Consider the following 20,228-nt stretch of genomic DNA (forward strand, 5'->3'; position numbering starts at 1 on the left):
AACTTTTTGAAAGATTCTGACACACCAGACAACAGGCCTTCATGAGTCAAACATTCCCAAAAATTCACTATATTTTGTACTGACATGCGTACTTGCCTTGAAGGAGCAGTAATATATTCCCTACTGCTTTTTGCTGTAACAATGACGCTGGAAGCAGCTGCATACTGTTCATCATAGGATGAACTCCACGAACTTCACTCATTTTCAATTGCTATGTCACCATCGTATGTCACAACTGTATCATCTTCTTCTGGATCACTTTCATCACCTTCACTTGCTTCATTTATTATAGCTGACACCTCTTCATCTGTGAGAAACCTCTGATACTGACGAGATATTTTATTACAACTGTGAGTAATGTACTGCTGCTCGAACAACAAAGGAGATTTTTTTTTCAAAACAACAATGGCAACACAATACAATGGTACCAACAGTCAGAATTGCATTTCATTCTGCCATATTGAGAAATATTTTAATGAGAAAAACTGTCTCACTGATGTGTAAGGGGGAGGGGGATGGGGCAAAAACTGCCCGCACTTAAATTAAATATAATGGCAAATTTAAATAATTCACAAAAATTATAAAAACCATGTCAGCATATACTCTATATATTTTTTCTACAACTACCAAAATTCTTGCTTCTTCACTCCAACAAATACACTCCTGGAAATGGAAAAAAGAACACATTGACACCGGGTGTGTCAGACCCACCATACTTGCTCCGGACACTGCGAGAGGGCTGTACAAGCAATGATCACACGCCACGGCACAGCGGACACACCAGGAACCGCGGTGTTGGCCGTCGAATGGCGCTAGCTGCGCAACATTTGTGCACCGCCGCCGTCAGTGTCAGCCAGTTTGCCGTGGCATACGGAGCTCCATCGCAGTCTTTAACACTGGTAGCATGCCGCGACAGCGTGGACGTGAACCGTATGTGCAGTTGACGGACTTTGAGCGAGGGCGTATAGTGGGCATGCGGGAGGCCGGGTGGACGTACCGCCGAATTGCTCAACACGTGGGGCGTGAGGTCTCCACAGTACATCGATGTTGTCGCCAGTGGTCGGCGGAAGGTGCACGTGCCCGTCGACCTGGGACCGGACCGCAGCGACGCACGGATGCACGCCAAGACCGTAGGATCCTACGCAGTGCCGTAGGGGACCGCACCGCCACTTCCCAGCAAATTAGGGACACTGTTGCTCCTGGGGTATTGGCGAGGACCATTCGCAACCGTCTCCATGAAGCTGGGCTACGGTCCCGCACACCGTTAGGCCGTCTTCCGCTCACGCCCCAACATCGTGCAGCCCGCCTCCAGTGGTGTCGCGACAGGCGTGAATGGAGGGACGAATGGAGACGTGTCGTCTTCAGCGATGAGAGTCGCTTCTGCCTTGGTGCCAATGATGGTCGTATGCGTGTTTGGCGCCGTGCAGGTGAGCGCCACAATCAGGACTGCATACGACCGTTGCACACAGGGCCAACACCCGGCATCATGGTGTGGGGAGCGATCTCCTACACTGGCCGTACACCACTGGTGATCGTCGAGGGGACACTGAATAGTGCACGGCACATCCAAACCGTCATCGAACCCATCGTTCTACCATTCCTAGACCGGCAAGGGAACTTGCTGTTCCAACAGGACAATGCACGTCCGCATGTATCCCGTGCCACCCAACGTGCTCTAGAAGGTGTAAGTCAACTACCCTGGCCAGCAAGATCTCCGGATCTGTCCCCCATTGAGCATGTTTGGGACTGGATGAAGCGTCATCTCACGCGGTCTGCACGTCCAGCACGAACCCTGGTCCAACTGAGGCGCCAGGTGGAAATGGCATGGCAAGCCGTTCCACAGGACTACATCCAGCATCTCTACGATCGTCTTCCATGGGAGAATAGCAGCCTGCATTGCTGCGAAAGGTGGATATACACTGTACTAGTGCCGACATTGTGCATGCTCTGTTGCCTGTGTCTATGTGCCTGTGGTTCTGTCAGTGTGATCATGTGATGTATCTGACCCCAGGAATGTGTCAATAAAGTTTCCCCTTCCTGGGACAATGAATTCACGGTGTTCTTATTTCAATTTCCAGGAGTGTATGTATATTACACAAATAAAACAAATGCTGCAGACAATTTTTGCCCCCCCCCCCCTTCTAGTGGTGCTAGGGTTAATGGTGTTATGTGTTATGTGTAGTTTCTTCATGGATTTATTGTTGCAAAATATGTTTTAAATACAATAGATGTATAGTCGATTTAGTTTACATTACAGACGTGACTGTTATTTACCTTACTATGAGTCTACAGAAACCAGGTTATATGTTTTCTTAAACTAACAAAAGTTTTTAACTGATTTATTTCATTCTGCAGATGCAATTGTTCTTTCTTTTAGTATGAGTTAATTCTGATATTTAAATAAATTGTAACAGTGACCTGTCTCATATCCATATGTAACAACACACAAATCAAATAAAAACATCACAAATCATGATTATAATCCAAGGAGTAAAGGTAACAAGCATAACTGTTTGTAAGGAGGGAGGGAAAAAGGGACACTTACATTCTCCTGAAATCTGAGGTATAGACTTAGTATTTCTTACAAAATTCTGCCACATTTCTAGCAATAATTGTCTATGATTAGACCAAATTATACAGTTAGCATTGCTGAAGGCAATGGAAAATACAGTGCTTCTTTAAGTTAACTGCTGTTTCTCCACTTTGTGGAATATTAATGTGAAATTTTTCCTGATTGTTTCTGTTCCTATTCAACCGTATTTTCTCAACCCTTCGAGGTTTTTCTATTAAAGATATTTAATTGTCACTCAAAAAACCACATACTGTTACATGAAAAAAAATTCTGTTAAATACACTGCTCTGCAAAACTTACAATCCGAAATAGGTAAACCAACATAATTCGTTAACAACTTAGTGGAAATGGAAGAAAGTGCAGGAGCATGTTGCCAGCAATTTTCCAATCAGGTGCAGACAGCTGGACTTAACATGGCATGAGGTCATAGGGACTACAGCACCAAATGGGGCTGGTCACACAACATGAGGTAGTTGAAGCAACAGGAAAAGACATCCGTCAACCAGTGAGCAATTTCAGTGCGTTGTGGTGGTATTCTTCATTACAATGAGGGCCAGAGACATGATGTGGAGATCATCACATGGGGAATAATGGGAAACTGGAAGGAGGACGAAATGCGATGAGTGAAGCCAAGGAGTTTGGTATTGCTCACAACATTGTTTCATGTGCATGGAGAGCATTCCGAACTACACGCACTGCTGCCTGAAAGAGCAGTAGATGACCACTATATTGCACAACAGACAAGAAGATCCCATGACAAACAGCATGTGCAATTGCAACCACATTGCAAGGCACGCAACCTCATGGTCCACAGTGCCACGGTGACTGCATGCAATGGTCTCTTTGCCTGACCAGTATCTTTTGTTCCACTGACACTTGCGTATAGGTAGCACCGTTTGTGCAAATATGATGAAAAGCAAACACATTTAATATGCCCAGAAACGTGTATGTTTTGGTGGTCCAGGTGTTACATTGTGGGCAGGCATGATGTTGCACAACCTTACTGACCTCCAAATCTTTTAACACGGTGCTGTCACTGATCGACATATTTGTGACACTGCGTTCCTTCCTCATGTGCTGATTTCATTTTTATGGATGACAATGCACAACCGCATCAAACAGCACAGGCGGAGGAGCTCTCAGAACAAGAGGATATTCAGCAAATGGACTGGTCTACCTGTTCCACCGATTTAAATCGCATCGGGCACATATAGGAAGCATTGGGGGGATGTTTTGAATTATGTCCACATGCACCAATGATTACCCAACAGTTTTCAGCCGCACTGGTGGAGGACTCAAATGTCCTACCACAATAACTGCTTACCAACCTTGTGGCCAGCAAGAGAACACATTGCAGAGCATGCACAGCCATCTGTAATGATCACACACTCGGAACCATGTCCCTTCTGCTGTAATGTCCAGAGGACTATCATAAATTGCGGTGACTTCAGTCTAAGTATTATCTTTGATTAAAACTGTCATTTCTGTTCATATTATTGTTTTTTTTTTTCAGTTACCTTCTGTCCCATACTGCAGCAGTTCTTTCTATGTACGGTCCAAGTTTCATAAATCTATGTTAGTTGGCATACATCATGCAAAAGTTACTTTCATCCTCAAGTTTGGCACACCAGTGTAACTCGTTGAATAACCTGAATTTAATCACAAGTAATTTTGGGTCATTGAATCAAAATTGTGGCATTCACATTCATATTAATAACATAACCATATTAATGAAATTTGTTTATCTTATTGATATCAAAATAATGTGTCTAATAACATTCAGTGGATATAAATAAGTTGTTCGAGATGCAATACGTTTTGCGTAGTTCCTGTCAAATTTAATTTTTGGGGCACTGTACCAAATGAATTGCAAAAATGGGAATTTTATATAGAGGGGCCAAGTCATCAAAAAGCACGTCAACCGCATTGAGAACTTTGCTAGCTTTTGGATGAGTCCTTTTTCTGAGGCATAGAGTACATACACAAACACACGTACACATGTAGAAAAATGTACAGTTACACTATCCTGGCAGACTATGTTGTTCCAGCACTTGCAGCACGATTAGGGTGCGGGACCACGTCGGGTGGAGTGCACGAGAGGAGGATGGAGGCATGGAGGGGAGAAAGCATCGAAGGAGGATGTCTGATGGCAGGGTGGGAGAGGTGGCAGGTAGGAACGTGGCACGTATGAGATCATTCCGGTTGCAGGCAGGGAGTGTTGTGTGCAACCATAGTAATATGGAACAGTGTACAGGAGGAGGAGACAGCAAAAGAAGAAGGGAGTGTAGGCTCCTATGCTATTCCTAATGTTTATAAAAGACCGGCCAGTGCACATGGACCTAAAAACACAGTTTGCTTCTCTTGCAGATGACAAATATATTGATTGAAAAATCATAGAACAGCAGCATATAGAGCACAGGGAACACAATATTTGCAGAGGTTACTGCAAACCGTCTGACATTTAATGACGATGCAACCTGTACAATTTCTAGAATTCCACACAACGCAAAACATGGAGGAAGAACTAAGAATATCACTTACTGAAACAGAATTAATGACAGTACAGTCTTCCAAATTCCTGGGACTACAGACAGATAATAAACTAATTTTGTCTGTACACGCACTTGACTTCTGTAAAAGACAGATCAGCAATATTTCTGCGGCAATCAATCACGTGCAATAATATTTATTAAGTATACAAAAGTAACTTCTGTAAAAGACAGATCAGCAATATTTCTACGGCAGTCAATCACGTGCAATAACATTTATTAAGTATACAAAAGTGAGTGATCATAATTGTGTATGGGACCTGTATGAGGAGTTCTTTTAGAAACATATTCAAACAGCTAGGCATCACTGTCATGACATATCAGTACATTCTTTCTCTTATGTCTTCTGTTGCCAAGAATTATGGCTTGTACAAAATGAACGATATGTGTATCACAACCATATCTCTACGAAACTTTTGCACAGAGTGGCAAAAAGTCTCAGTTCAGTACAGAATGGAGAACACTGCTCCACTCCAAATTTGTGTAACACTAATCCAAGTATTATCAGTCAAGTACTACTGATCTCAATAAATGTTAAAAAAACTTCTTGAAACTTATTTCTGTTAATTATGAATGAAAACATACATGGCACTGGTGTAATACTCTACAACATTGCAGAATATTACGCCAGTATCGTGTGTTCATTCATAATGTACACAATATTCTACCAAGAACTGATGGAACAATCAATTAATGCAGTTATTTCTACTCCTTACAGTAATCTCATTATAATGTTTAACTCAACAATATAGAGCATTGTGAAATGTGTTATATGAATTTCATTTGTGTTTACAAGCGAAATTACTTTATGTTAAACCAGAGTGTCCAAATTCTCAAATGTATTGTAAATGCCTTACAAGTACTATATCACTGTAATTTATTAATTATTGGATCTACAGAAAATAAGTGAATACATGAAATGTAAAGAAATAACAAAAAATGGGGTTTGAGGAGAAACAAAAAACAGTATCTTTGTCCACCAGAAAACATGACAAAAACATTTTCTCCATATACGTTGTGGCAAAAAAATAAATAAATAAATAAACTGGTTCAAGATCTCTTATTGTAGATGTGGACTGTCATCAACTTGTCACATAATATACATTTATTAATCATATCATTATGGTACAGAAGATGTTTAACATAACTACTTTCGTCAACCTGTCCACTTATTAGCAGCATCTCTGAAGCTGGAATGCCATTCTCCCCAATAGTTGTTGTCAGTATGATCAGATCTACTGACTACCTGACTAGAAATTTATTCTTGTGTGTTGCAATAATAAATTCAGTTATCCATATCTTTCGATTAGCGGAACTTTCATGAAAATTACATATGCTAGAAGATTCAGCTCATGATAACTTGAACAATGAACGCAGTTGAGCTTCAGCTTATATAACATTTCGAAATATTTATGTATGTGCCACACAGAAATTATCCACATAACTGTACTAAGGCCAGAAAAATTATTATTATCCGGAGTTGTAGCCAAAACAGATGGAGTAATTCCAGATTGTTATATGTCAACATCTTTGATAATTATGCCCACTATGGTTGTACTATGTTGATTATTTTGATGTCATTATATGTTGTTCTATGCTGTCATTCATGGAGTACTGTAAGCACCCAACACATTTTTGCATATGTCACTTGATAATGCATAAGGAGACACAGTTAACTAATCAGTAATTAAATTATATAAATCAGTTAATTCAATAAATAAAAAATAGCCTCACACAGGAAAATGGCTTCTTTTACACATTTTGAACATTGACACTTCCTGGCAGATTACATCTGTCTGTCAGACTGGGACTCAAACTCAGAACTTTCGCCTGTTTTGGGCAAGTGCTTTTGTTGATTGAGCTATCAAGGTACAACTAATGACCTACTCTCACAGCTGTGTTTCCTAAATTCCAAACGCCACATAATTCTCCTGCATACTTTACATGACTACCTCTACTGGAAGAAAGGACAGTGTGCAGAAATGGTTTAGCCACAGCCAAGCGGATTGTTCCCAAAATGAATTTTCACTCTGCAGTAGTGTGTGAACTTTTTTGACTTTCCTATAAGATTAAGATTATGTGTCAGATCAGGACTCAAATCCAGAACCTTTGCCTTCCCGGTCAAATCTTCTACCAACTGAGCTACTCATGCATGACTCATGACCATTTCTCATAGCTTTATTTTTGCCAGCATGTTCCTATTTTCCAAACTTCACAGAAGTAGTTTGGAGGTACTGGTGGAAGTAAAGCTGTGGAGACAGGTCATGAATCATGTCTTGATCCCTCAATTGGTAGAAGTTTTTCCCAGGAAATGCAAAGACCCTGATACACAGTTCTGATTTGTCAGAAGTTTCATATCAGTGCACAGTTCACTGCAGAGTGAAAATCTGTTCTGTGTTTCGTACATTTCTGCTATGAAAGAGATTCATAAGGTATGCTGATACATTCTGATCCATTGTGTTTCTATCATTATGGTATATAAGAAGTTGTAGAAACATAATTCTGAAATGGAAATAAAACATTTTCGAGTTTAGGCCATATAAAGTACTACATTTTCTTCTTCTATGTATGAAAAAATTTAGCTGCGCTTTTCTGTTCCATTGTGTTTGCTAAGTTACATAATTTTCATTTTTTTTTTAATTTATATACAGGTCGGCGAGAATGCTTCGGGAAGACCTATGCTCGCAACAGTTTGTTTCTTTTCCTTGGGGGAATGCTGCAGTCCTTTATACTGCAACAGCCACAAAGCGAAAAGCCCCTCACACTTGACGGCTTGTGTGAGTACGGAATTGTGACTACACCAGACAGTTTCTGGATAAATGCGGTGCAGCGACCAAGAGTACCCAGTAAAAACTGACTGTGAGGCAGTAGCCAATATGGACACTTTCTCATAAGACTGTTTCTTAAATGTGCTCATTTGTGACAAATCAGCCAGGCAAAACAGCACAGTGGCAAAGCGATCACTACTACATGGGAATAATTTCAGAGATTTTCTCCTTGGTCTGCAAACGGCAAATATAAAATACTGCTCTCCATGAGATCCATGCCTTATGAAGTGTTGTTATTGTGAATAATTTTTTTCAATTATATGAGAAATTACGTGGAGGAAAAATATGAAACTTATTTGAATGAATCTCAATCAAATTTTATGAATACCCATCTTATGTTCACATGTACTCACAGATTATTTCTCCCCTAGCGTATTATGCTCAGGTGCACTAAGCTAATGATTAAACTACAAAATTTATTCATATACTGCTGGCCCAGAATACTTCCAGAAATGTTATAGTCCAAGGGGGAAAAAAGTAAAGTTTAGGTCACTATGTTGATGGATAGTAAGTAATACAAGCTGTAGGAATAAGAATTTTATAGCAAGGTGTTTGCGCTAATTCACAGAATCCCTGTATACATGCAGACAAGACTTTTTGACATTTTTGATGTATTACTCTGTCTAACCTACATATGCTCTGTCATTTTGTTTCCCACTGTATGGCTCAATCAAAATTCAGAGTAAGCATTTGACATTATTGACTGAAATACACTCTTTAATTTTCCTGGGTAAAATACAAAGAATAAAAAGTTATATACAACTTCTACAGAAACCAGACTGCAGATACAGAAGCTGAAGGATATGGAACAGAGGCTGTTACTGAGAAGAGTGCGAGATAGCCTATACCCAATGTGATTCAGTTTGTGTATTGAGCAAAGCAGTAAATGAAACAGCAGAAAAAATTTGAAAATAAATTAAACTTCAGGAAGAAGAAATCAAAACTTTATTTTCTGTCACTGATACTGAACCCTGTCAAAGGACTGAGTTCAATCAGATGAACTCTAATAAAAGTAAAACACTTGTAAAAAGAGCATTGTCAAATTAGGTTAAGTGATGCTAGAGTCTTATATGGAAAGAAGATGTTAGCATTAAACACTAAAGACAAGAAAAGAATTGAAGCTTTTGATATGTGGAGTTACAGTAGACTGCTGAAGAAAAGTTGGAGAGACCGGATAACCAATGAATAACGGAGTAAGTACCTTCATGGCACACCTATATCACAAGTTGGAATAGCTTGAATGGCCACATCCTGAGCCATCAATGAATAGTTAATTTATCAGTGGAGGAAAATGGGGGGAGGAGGGGTGAGAGCAAACATTATGGAGAGAGACCAGAGCATGAACATAACAGTGATGTAGGGAAGCTGAGGCTTGTAGAAACTGGACTAACTTGACGAGCTCCATGAAATCAGCCTTTGGACTGAAGAATCCCAACAACAACTCAACCAGGACATCTTTAGACTTCACGTAAACACTCAGCCTGACACCAAATAAAAATATCTATTACTGAAAAATCTGGATACAGATTACTTACTTCAATCATCTTCTCACAACAGCAGCCATATCTGCTGATCAGTGGAAGTCATTGCCAATGCCATCACAATTATTTATTTTTACTTTATTTATTGATTTATTTAACCTGGCAAGATTAAGGTCATCAAGCCGTCTCTTATACTTAACATCTGATCCTAAGTTACATTACATATACCTTTATTTTGATAAGTGAGTTAGACTACATTTAGAAATCAAAAATTACAAAAGCATAGATAAAAAAAAACATACACAGATTACATTTGTACATGACAAGTACAACAATAAACGTAGATTACAGCAAGGTGGTTTTAATTACAAGCACTAGCAACAGTGGGCATGAGAGAAAGCCATGGAAGAAAGTGGAAAAGACAAATGTGATAACACAGATTTAATGAATACACAGAAGAAGAAAGTGGTGTAACCTGTGGAGAAAAGAAAGGAGAAAGAAGCATAAGTGAGAGAGGACAGAAGCAGTGGCTTTACTGGTTAATTACGAAAATTTTTTGGAAAGTGCTCCGTGGGTGGCGGACATAGGTACTCCAGCTTCTTCTTAAAAGCAGCAGGGGATTGAATTGTGAGCAGAGGCAGGTCGCTTGTCCCAGAGGCAGATAGCAGCAGCAACAAAGAAACTTGCGAATTTTTTTTTGTTTTATGAATGGATGCACAGCAAGGATATTTGAAAAGTGGGACTTGTGTAGCAATTACGATGAGATGACAGGTATTTAATCTCTGATGTGAGGTACTGGGGTGCTCGCACACGGAGGAGCCAATGAAGTATGCACAGCATATGATTTAGTTAACACATCTTGCAACAACTGTCCTAACTGCGTGTATGAAGCATTCACATGGTCGTATACACTGACGTTGCAGATGTAACATACACAAGTGTTGATGGTTAGTTCTAATCATCTGGTGTTTTCATTACTCGTGCTGTGGTGAATTACATTGTCTGGTCACTGAGCTGATTTCTGTCAGTTTGTAGATGACACCATTTAAGTACTCCTGACTCTACATTTATTTCAGTCAATATGAATTGTCTGCATTTCTTCAGTAGGGTTCAACATGCTTAAGACTTTTTTTCAGATTATATCACATGTATGTAACCCCCCCCCCCCCACACACACACACACACACACACACACCTTGCTTGTTTGACTTGTTCATCCCAAAAAACACACAAATCGTGAGAGATGAATAGTTGTGTAGTTTTAGCCATGTTGCATGAAAGTTCCATTAGTGAAAGGGAAGGCCCAATTCCTCTTAATGTGCAGATAGGGACTGGACGTTGCAATGTGCTAATAACTACTCTAATTTCTGAAAATTATTTGTTATAATGATGTAATTGATCAAAATGGTTCTACTGCACATTATTTCAAGACTTCATACATTAATGGATGGTAAGTCCACTAGTTATGAGGTATAAGCATGTGCAAGGCATATTAGTCATGGTGCAGAACACATACCCATGTCATATTTGGTTGTTTTAGTTTGCAACCTTCAGTGTGTCTTACCAGTTTTTGTTTACATCTGAGATTGTTTCATCATCAAAATCCTAATGATGCAGCCTTTGAAATACCTGTTATTCATGGGACCAAAGGATGAAACACACCTGAAACTAAAAGAACCCATACATGATTTGTCTTACATCTCTTCTACAATAGTTTTCTGTGCACATTTGTCTAAAATAATACGTGATAATCTTTCAGGGCCTGCTTTTACTCCAGCACACTAATTATAATTCTTACTAACATTCCCACTTCTCCTTCTATGTAGAATTGTGATTTCTCATGATTGGGGATATGTGGTATGTGGAAGCGACTCTCTCTCTCTCTCTCTCTCTCTGTGTGTGTGTGTGTGTGTGTGTGTGTGTGTGTGTGTGTTTATTCACATATTTCATCTGTATCTCTAGTGAATTTTGTTCTGCAGTTTCATCTGAATCCTGAGGAAACTTGTAATTCTGCTTGGGTAAGAGGTATGTACAAAGTAACTGACAGTGGTTCAACTTTTTGAATGTGAAAATGGAACACCTTTTACATTTGTGATACTGTACATATTTCATCTCACTTCATGACAGACACTTACAATCTTTTTTTTATTATTATTATTATTTACTTTATTTATCACAGGGCATGATGAGAGGCAGTCGAAACGAAACCCAGGTGCAGAATGTAAGTCAGTTGCTCCAGTCTTGAGTGGTACTGAGTTATGAGGAAAGTGCTCTTCTGTGGTCGGACAGTGGGACTTTGTGAGGTGGTTGGAGACTGGAAAGATAAGACTTTGTACAAAAACAAAAACAGATCTCCCATGCCTTATCTTTCCAATATCCCACCATCTCACAAAGTCTCACCCTCCTGCCACAGAGGAGCATTCCCCTCGTAGCTCAGTACCATACAGGACTGGAGCAACTGAATTACATTCTCCACCAGAATTTCAACTAATTTTCGTCATGCTCTGAAATGAGAATGTCCTGCCCACTATCCTTCCCACCCGTCCCACAGTGGTATTCTGCCGTCCACCCAACCCACATAATACACTCATCCATCCCTAGCTTTTGTCCCAGTTTCATGTAAAGTCCCATACACTGATTCACTTTCAATACTGATTTTATATCAATTTCTCTGAGGCTACACTTCACTTCACTGTCTTCTTATGAATCCGAAATGGATCAAAACAACTTCTTTGTAGGAAAGAATACTTATCCAGAAACACTTTCATATGATGATAACAAACACAAAAGTTCCTGAAACTGTACTTCTTGTGCCCACAGGGTGTATCCCAGATCTCCATAGCAACAAATCTTGGTCCGATTCATCAAGATCATACAGTACAAAGTGAATGCCACATTTGGTTCCATATGTTGTTTTGTGACATTCAGATGCTTGTGCTCTACCAATACTGCAACTTGTTTGAACAAAAGCACCACCAGTACACTCTTCTGCCTCCATACTGACTTTCCACAACAGTACTGAACAGTCTGAAATAGAATCTGTAATTGTTGCTTGTTTCCTTTGTTGTTCCTGCCTAACAATGACTAATTCCGTCCCTGAAAACTACCATTGTTTAAATTTCTGTTGCCTAATGGTTCCCAACAATTGCTGCAGCTTTATCTGAAACAAGCTGTCTGCATCATCACTATTACTTGTTAAATCGTGTTAGAAGAAACGTAACCAAATACATCTCAGCAACTTTTATTGTATGCAAATGCCTTGCAATAACAAGTTGAAATTTTGCCACATATTATACACTCCTGGAAATTGAAATAAGAACACCGTGAATTCATTGTCCCAGGAAGGGGAAACTTTATTGACACATTCCTGGGGTCAGATACATCACATGATCACACTGACAGAACCACAGGCACATAGACACAGGCAACAGAGCATGCACAATGTCGGCACTAGTACAGTGTATATCCACCTTTTGCAGCAATGCAGGCTGCTATTCTCCCATGGAGACGATCGTAGAGATGCTGGATGTAGTCCTGTGGAACGGCTTGCCATGCCATTTCCACCTGGCACCTCAGTTGGACCAGCGTTCGTGCTGGACGTGTCGACCGCGTGAGACGACGCTTCATCCAGTCCCAAACATGCTCAATGGGGGACAGATCCGGAGATCTTGCTGGCCAGGGTAGTTGACTTACACCTTCTAGAGCACGTTGGGTGGCACGGGATACATGCGGACGTGCATTGTCCTGTTGGAACAGCAAGTTCCCTTGCCGGTCTAGGAATGGTAGAACGATGGGTTCGATGACGGTTTGGATGTACCGTGCACTATTCAGTGTCCCCTCGATGATCACCAGTGGTGTACGGCCAGTGTAGGAGATCGCTCCCCACACCATGATGCCGGGTGTTGGCCCTGTGTGCCTCGGTCGTATGCAGTCCTCATTGTGGCGCTCACCTGCACGGCGCCAAACACGCATACGACCATCATTGGCACCAAGGCAGAAGCGACTCTCATCGCTGAAGACGACACGTCTCCATTCGTCCCTCCATTCATGCCTGTCGCGACACCACTGGAGGCGGGCTGCACGATGTTGGGGCGTGAGCGGAAGACGGCCTAACGGTGTGCGGGACCGTAGCCCAGCTTCATGGAGACGGTTGCGAATGATCCTCGCCGATACCCCAGGAGCAACAGTGTCCCTAATTTGCTGGGAAGTGGCGGTGCGGTCCCCTACGGCACTGCGTAGGATCCTACGGTCTTGGCGTGCATCCGTGCGTCGCTGCGGTCCGGTCCCAGGTCGACGGGCACGTGCACCTTCCGCCGACCACTGGCGACAACATCGATGTACTGTGGAGACCTCATGCCCCACGTGTTGAGCAATTCGGCAGTACGTCCACCCGCCCTCCCGCATGCCCACTATACGCCCTCGCTCAAAGTCCGTCAACTGCACATACGGTTCACGTCCACGCTGTCGCGGCATGCTACCAGTGTTAAAGACTGCGATGGAGCTCTGTATGCCACGGCAAACTGGCTGACACTGACGGCAGTGGTGCACAAATGCTGCGCAGCTAGCGCCATTCGACGGCCAACACCGCAGTTCCTGGTGTGTCCGCTGTGCCGTGCGTGTGATCATTGCTTGTACAGCCCTCTCGCAGTGTCCGGAGCAAGTATGGTGGGTCTGACACACCGGTGTCAATGTGTTCTTTTTTCCATTTCCAGGAGTGTATTATGCTCTACTTATGCAGTGTTTGAAATTTGGCTTGGATATCACTTGTCCCTTTTGTGTTACCACACTTTGAAAATCCATGTTTTTCAGGTAATTTTTCAAATTTTTATATTTTCATGTGCATGTAACTCTGTTTGTGTGATTGATTTGGGAAAGATGAGTTCTGTGTGTGTTTAGGCCACATTAAGCTTACCACAAAAAATTTATACCCTTTTTGAGTGAATTATATTTGGCATACAGGGCACCTACAATATGTACCTTTTAATGTATTACATTTTTTTAATCACATTTTGGAATTTTTTATTTTCCCTCAGAAATATGTTGTTGGTGTTTTGAATCATAGAAATAGTTCCAAAGTTATTAAGACCTGAAATTGGGTCTGAAGATAGATTGCCAGATGCGGGTTGCAATTTCTGGGCCATGCCACCTTCTTTCACAAGCCATAATTCTGGAATTAATTGGCAGGGGAACTTAAAATTTTGTACAAGAGTGTTCCACACTTGGTAGCATCGGTGTGTTAAATTTCAGCCCAATCTGAGACTATCAGCTGGAACATTTTTCTCAAATTGGTTGAACTGACATGGAATGACCCACCAAAAAGTAGTAACTGAGCTCATCATAAAGATTTGTTCAAAACATTGAACATTTTAACCACACAGTGTGATTACATTTACCAGTCAATTATGCACATCAAAAATAACCTTCAAAATTTCTGTACAAACAGCTCTGTCCATGACCATAGAACAAGATATAAGCTGTACTCACATTCATGAAGAGAGAATAAAAACTCAAAACAGTATTTTCTACCAAGGAATAAAATTGTACAATATTCAGCTCAAGGAGATTAAAGAGATTACCAAAAATGAATTTATTTAAAAGGGCATTTAAAAGTATCTGTTAAGCAGCATGTTCTATACATTGAAGGATTATTTAGATAACACAGAGTGGGGATTCAGTAAAAATGTAACACAAGTAAATAATAATAATAACAATAGAATGTCTGTTATTTCACACAATAACATTTTTTATTCCTTTTTTCTGAAAAATCTTGCTTCAGAGGTTGTCAGTGTAACACCTTATCCTCTTTTTGAGTCTTAAAATCTCTCTCAATAAGGACTGATGCTGACTCAATTTTTCAAAAAAGGAAATGGGAAGTTTTGATACACAAAATGGAAAACAAACATAACTGCAATGGTCCTAATATCAGTTGATAGTGTGTTACGTTACTATGGCTGCTTGTAAAATAAATAAATAAAAAATAAAAACAGATGTTTGTGAAAACAATAATTTAATTAATTGTCAATGAAGAATTACATTAAAAATTTTACCCTTGTTGCCATTGATGGTACGATAGTACCATAAAGTGGGGTGACTTTGAACGCCGAGGCGACTTTGAACAGCAATTTAGCGTCTTTTTAAAATAAATGCTGCACTCTAGTGTATATATGGAACTAAGGCCAGAGTCGTTAAATATTGCCAAAAATCGATACTTTCAGATGATATGACAGTCAATATGAAATAACATTATATATCAACGCCAGAAAAAAAATAATTTTCTGGAAATGTAAGTTCCTTCACAACTGCAAAAACATTTGCCTATTATTAGAAGCATTTTTGAGTTTAGAATTTGAAATGAGTTTTTATGGGCAAGGTTAACACTTGAATGAACATTTACAGAAAGCATAAAATTTTAAATTTATCCTTTGTTGACACATAAAAATAAAATGTGAAGGCCTGTCTTTCAAGAGATGACTTTGAACAGTGCCTTCCCTATTCTTTCACACATCATCTCCATGGAAAACATATTTTAGTGAAGTTTCCTGCAAAGAAAAATGTAAAATGGTATTGGACATGTTATCACTGATGATGAAATTACACTTCTGAAAAAGTGGAATTCCAAGGTGGAATCAGATGAAGTTTCTTGTGTGGCCTAATGTTCCCAATGTGTCAGATTTTGAGAAAGATGACATTTGTAGGATTCTACCTCATTCTAAGGTAGACAGAGGGGGAAGGCTTCATTTTGAGTTTAAATTTGATGTCAGATTTTGAGAAAGATGAGAAAGATGAGGATTCTACCTGATTCTATGGTAGACAGAGGGGGAAGGCTTCATTTTGAGTTTAAAATTGATGTCTGTGACATGTGTTAGATTGGACACTCTTTCGTGGCAATTTCTTTTTCTGTAGAGTGCTTACAGTTGTTATTCTTTAAAATGCGATAACTTTTTTTTTCATTTCTTTTATTTATGTTTTGAAAAGATCCGTTTCTAAATAATTTTCTTATTTCAAACCAGTTCAGCACTAATTTCCATTATTAGCAAAATTAAGCCATAGTCATACAAATAGTTTCAGGTGATTAAAGAAAACTTATAAAAAATACTCAAATTCTTCTAAATAAGTTACTTTCAAAGCTATATTTACATACAAAATATCACACTGTTTCATATGATAGGGGTGTCATTTAACAGTAATTGACATGACTCCCACAGAATAGTCAAATGTTCCCATGTTCAAAGTGACCCCGACCCATGGGGTGAAATTGAACAGTGAAAAATTTTTAAAAAATAAACTAAGCATGGGGGATAAAAATGTATAATATGCTTTACCATATTCAGCAACACCTCTTGCAGCTTCCCAAAAAGTTTCATGTCAATATCTTGAGAAGTTTCTGTTTAATTTACAAAAATGAATTTAAAATGTTCAAAGTCACCCTGCTTTACACTAGTTAAACAGAATAAAAACAACCTCACGCTGAAACTACAAGTCAGTATCCTGCAACAGAGACAGCTGTCTACAGCAGCACATTCTCTTCAAAAGCTATGTCAAGAATATCAGTTGTGCACAAAGCTGTTACCACCAAAGTTCAAATGCCTAAAATTGTTTGCTTTTATAAATTAAAACAAGACATCTTCAGTTTTGAGTGTCACAAATTTTTAGGAGACGAAAGAAACTGAAAAGTTGTATTATTTTATTGTATACACATCTCCATCAGCAGGTATTTTCTCTTTTGGTGATACGTCTGCTAGCCATTAACCCAACAACTTTTTATTCACTACTTTCAAATGGTGAACCAAGGTTATACATGGCTTAACAAGAATACCTGATTTCAGAAAGTGTTTATAAATTAAATTTTTTATTGGGTTCATACAATTTAATATCTACATCTTGGAAAAATAAATAAACATGAAAGTTGTTGTTTTGTTAGTGGAAAACATACCAAAATGTTAAGTCAACAACGACAAGCAACTATTGACTGCACTTAGAAAGTAGCATAAGTGTGTGACAATGAGCTGGATATTATTTTCTTCGCAGACAGCAAGAACTTCACAAATCAAGTTCAGCATATCACATTTTATTGCACCAGTGCTAAGTGCAATTTATAAGCAATGAGGACATCAACCTAATACAACCCAAGTTTCCCACATGTACTGGGAAAATGTGTAGATTGTTTAAGAGTAGTACTGTCCTTCAACATTTACACAGGCAATATTCTTATTTGGATGTAGCTCAGCACCACTGCTGTAGTGCCCTGACGGTGTCGACACGCTCCTCCTACTCGGAGGATAGAATGCTGTATTCACATTGCTGTTACCTTCTTGTAGCTGAAGGCCATCAGTGGATGTATGCAGAGAAGAACTATTCTGTTCCCTGTTGCAAGGTGGTTGTTGTGGCTCCACAATTATTCCAGGGGCCGCTTCAGGCATTGCAAAATCTGAAGGCTGCAAGCCAGTACACAAGTTAAAGAGCATACATTCAGTGGTTAAGAAACATATGACAAGATGACACATACAAAAATTTATTATCTGTAAGGTCTACTCTAACTGCATGAATGCCATTAATGTGAAACTAATTTTACAAGCACTGCATTTTTTTCTTCAAAAACAAATTATATGCTCGTTAATGCAGATTCCATCAAACAATGAATGAAGAGGTATTAAATCGTATCTGGGAGAAATGAGTGTTATAGCACAAAAAGGCTAGAAGAAGGGATCATTTGATAGGATACATCCTGAGACATCACAGAAAGGTCTATTCAGTTATGAACAGAATTGGGGAGAAGAGGAGTTTGGGGCACAACTTGACAAGAAGAAAGGACCGGTTGGTAGCACATGTTCTGAGGCAAGAAGGGATCACAAATTTAGCATTGGAGGGCAGCGTGGAAGGTAAAAATCATAGAGGGAGACCAAGAGATGAATACACTAAGCAGATTCAGAAGGTTGTAGGCTGCAGTAGGTACTGGGAGATGAAGAAGCTTGCACAGGATAGAGTAGCATGGAGAGCTGCATCAAACCAGTCTCAGGACTGAAGACCACAACAACATTTGTGTTGCAGCCAGTACTGTGCTGCACATTGAATTATGTGGGGAAGACATTATTTGGCATTAATTTTCTTGTAACTTTCAAGGAGATAAGTAGAATATCATGTTATACGATCAGCAGTGGTTCTTTAACCTCTAGCTGAGGACAACACACATGTGTGGATTCATCTTCTTCCGTACGATTCCATGGGCATGCTATTATCGGGTCTGGTATAATTTTGGGCTGTTCATATGTCAGAATTTGCTATTTTCCCACTGAACCTTTTATTGTTGCTCTGGAAAACCAAAAGTCACTATTTTCCTGTCAAATCTTTTTCTGTTGCTCTCAAACACTGAAGTCCCTATCTTCCTCCTATGCCATTATGCCACCACAGCATTACAGATAACATGGCTGCATCAACTAACCTAGTCCAGTGCCCTCCCTAACACAAACTTCACATCTTCAGCTTATTTTCCCATCCTCTGATCGTCACTATTGCTGAGGGTCTCCGGTATTAGAATCCTTAGAGACAGGATTTTCCCATTACGTCCAATGCTGTGGTGCTATATCAATAGTGGAGAGCCTCAGCAATAGTGACGATCTAAGGATATTGCCAATCTAAGGAGGGGAAAATAGGCTGAAGATATGAATTTCAAGTTTGTGTTGGGAAGGATATTGGACTATGATAGTCCGTGCCTCTATCTTAGCTATAATGCTATGCTGGTGTAAGGGCTAGCATACCTGTCTAATAGGCAGGAGACTCGTTTTAAGTCCTGGCCGTGGAACAAATTTCAGTTCATTTCTTCAGCTTCCATCATCATCATCATCATCATACAATCATTTTCTATTGTTCTGGACCATCAGAAGTCATTATTTCACCATCAAATCTTTTTCTGTTGCTCTGGAACATTGGGAGTAGGATTTCATGCATTCTCAAGTCTCACCAACACACTTCTACATATGCCTTCTCATGCCAGCAATTTTGTGACCATTTTCTCGAGTTTGTGTATGGAAACTTGCTTCAAAATATACCAACTCAGAAATGTTATCAATAAATTTCTCCTAGGTTTATAACACTGAATCACTTCTAAATTCACGTTTTGGCTTTTCTTGTTACATTCCATTAATACAGTCCTTATTGCTACTTAAATTACAGAGTAAAACTGGAGGGTTTACAATATGTCAGAAAGGTTTCATCATTATCAGATAGTATGATTTACATTAATGGTAGTGTTGTTTCACATATGTTCAAGTTGATAACAGTACACAAAAATAACATCTGATTAAACTCATTTGTTAAGTATTTGTTCAGTATTTCAGCTCCATGGCTTAGCCTTTCCCAATTTTTGTGAATTATATGTAGTTCGAACTATGCATTTTAAAGACACCACTCTTACAGAGCCTGAATAAAAATTGAAAGATTCCTTTTACTCGATATTTTAAAGTCGAGCTGCCAGGAGTAGTGTAAGTGGCAGAAAATACAAAATTTCAGAAATGTAAAATAGAGATTTTCGATACACTGTGAACATATGTAATTTAACGGGATAAAAAAAATACACAAATGGCAGAAAAACATAAAACACAGGAATGTAAAAATGGGGTAATACTGTATTCATATGTTTTGGACCTCTGAAAGAACATTTTTGGGGTTCATAAGTTTTCTCACAATGAAATGACGCTGATTATGTGTCAAACAGATTTAAGGTTCCCAGTTTCTTCTGCACCTTCATCCATCTTCACAAACTGCTTAGAATACAACCTTCCCATGTTTGCTTTCACTGATA

General features: G+C 39.5%; 1 protein-coding gene across 1 annotated transcript in view; it reads left to right on the top strand.

Annotated features, from left to right (window-relative positions):
* Window positions 1–17,529, top strand: part of LOC126109465 (probable cytochrome P450 304a1) — a 96,982-nt gene extending 79,453 nt beyond the window's left edge. The window contains exons 9-10 of the mRNA XM_049914493.1: window positions 7,773–7,898; window positions 17,459–17,529. Of these exons, the coding sequence (XP_049770450.1) occupies window positions 7,773–7,898; window positions 17,459–17,529 (197 nt within the window). The remainder of the gene's footprint in view (window positions 1–7,772; window positions 7,899–17,458) is intronic.
* Window positions 17,530–20,228: the final 2,699 nt, after the last annotated feature.

This window comes from Schistocerca cancellata, chromosome 12 (genome assembly GCF_023864275.1).
Source record: "Schistocerca cancellata isolate TAMUIC-IGC-003103 chromosome 12, iqSchCanc2.1, whole genome shotgun sequence".
Lineage (NCBI taxonomy): Eukaryota > Metazoa > Arthropoda > Insecta > Orthoptera > Acrididae > Schistocerca > Schistocerca cancellata.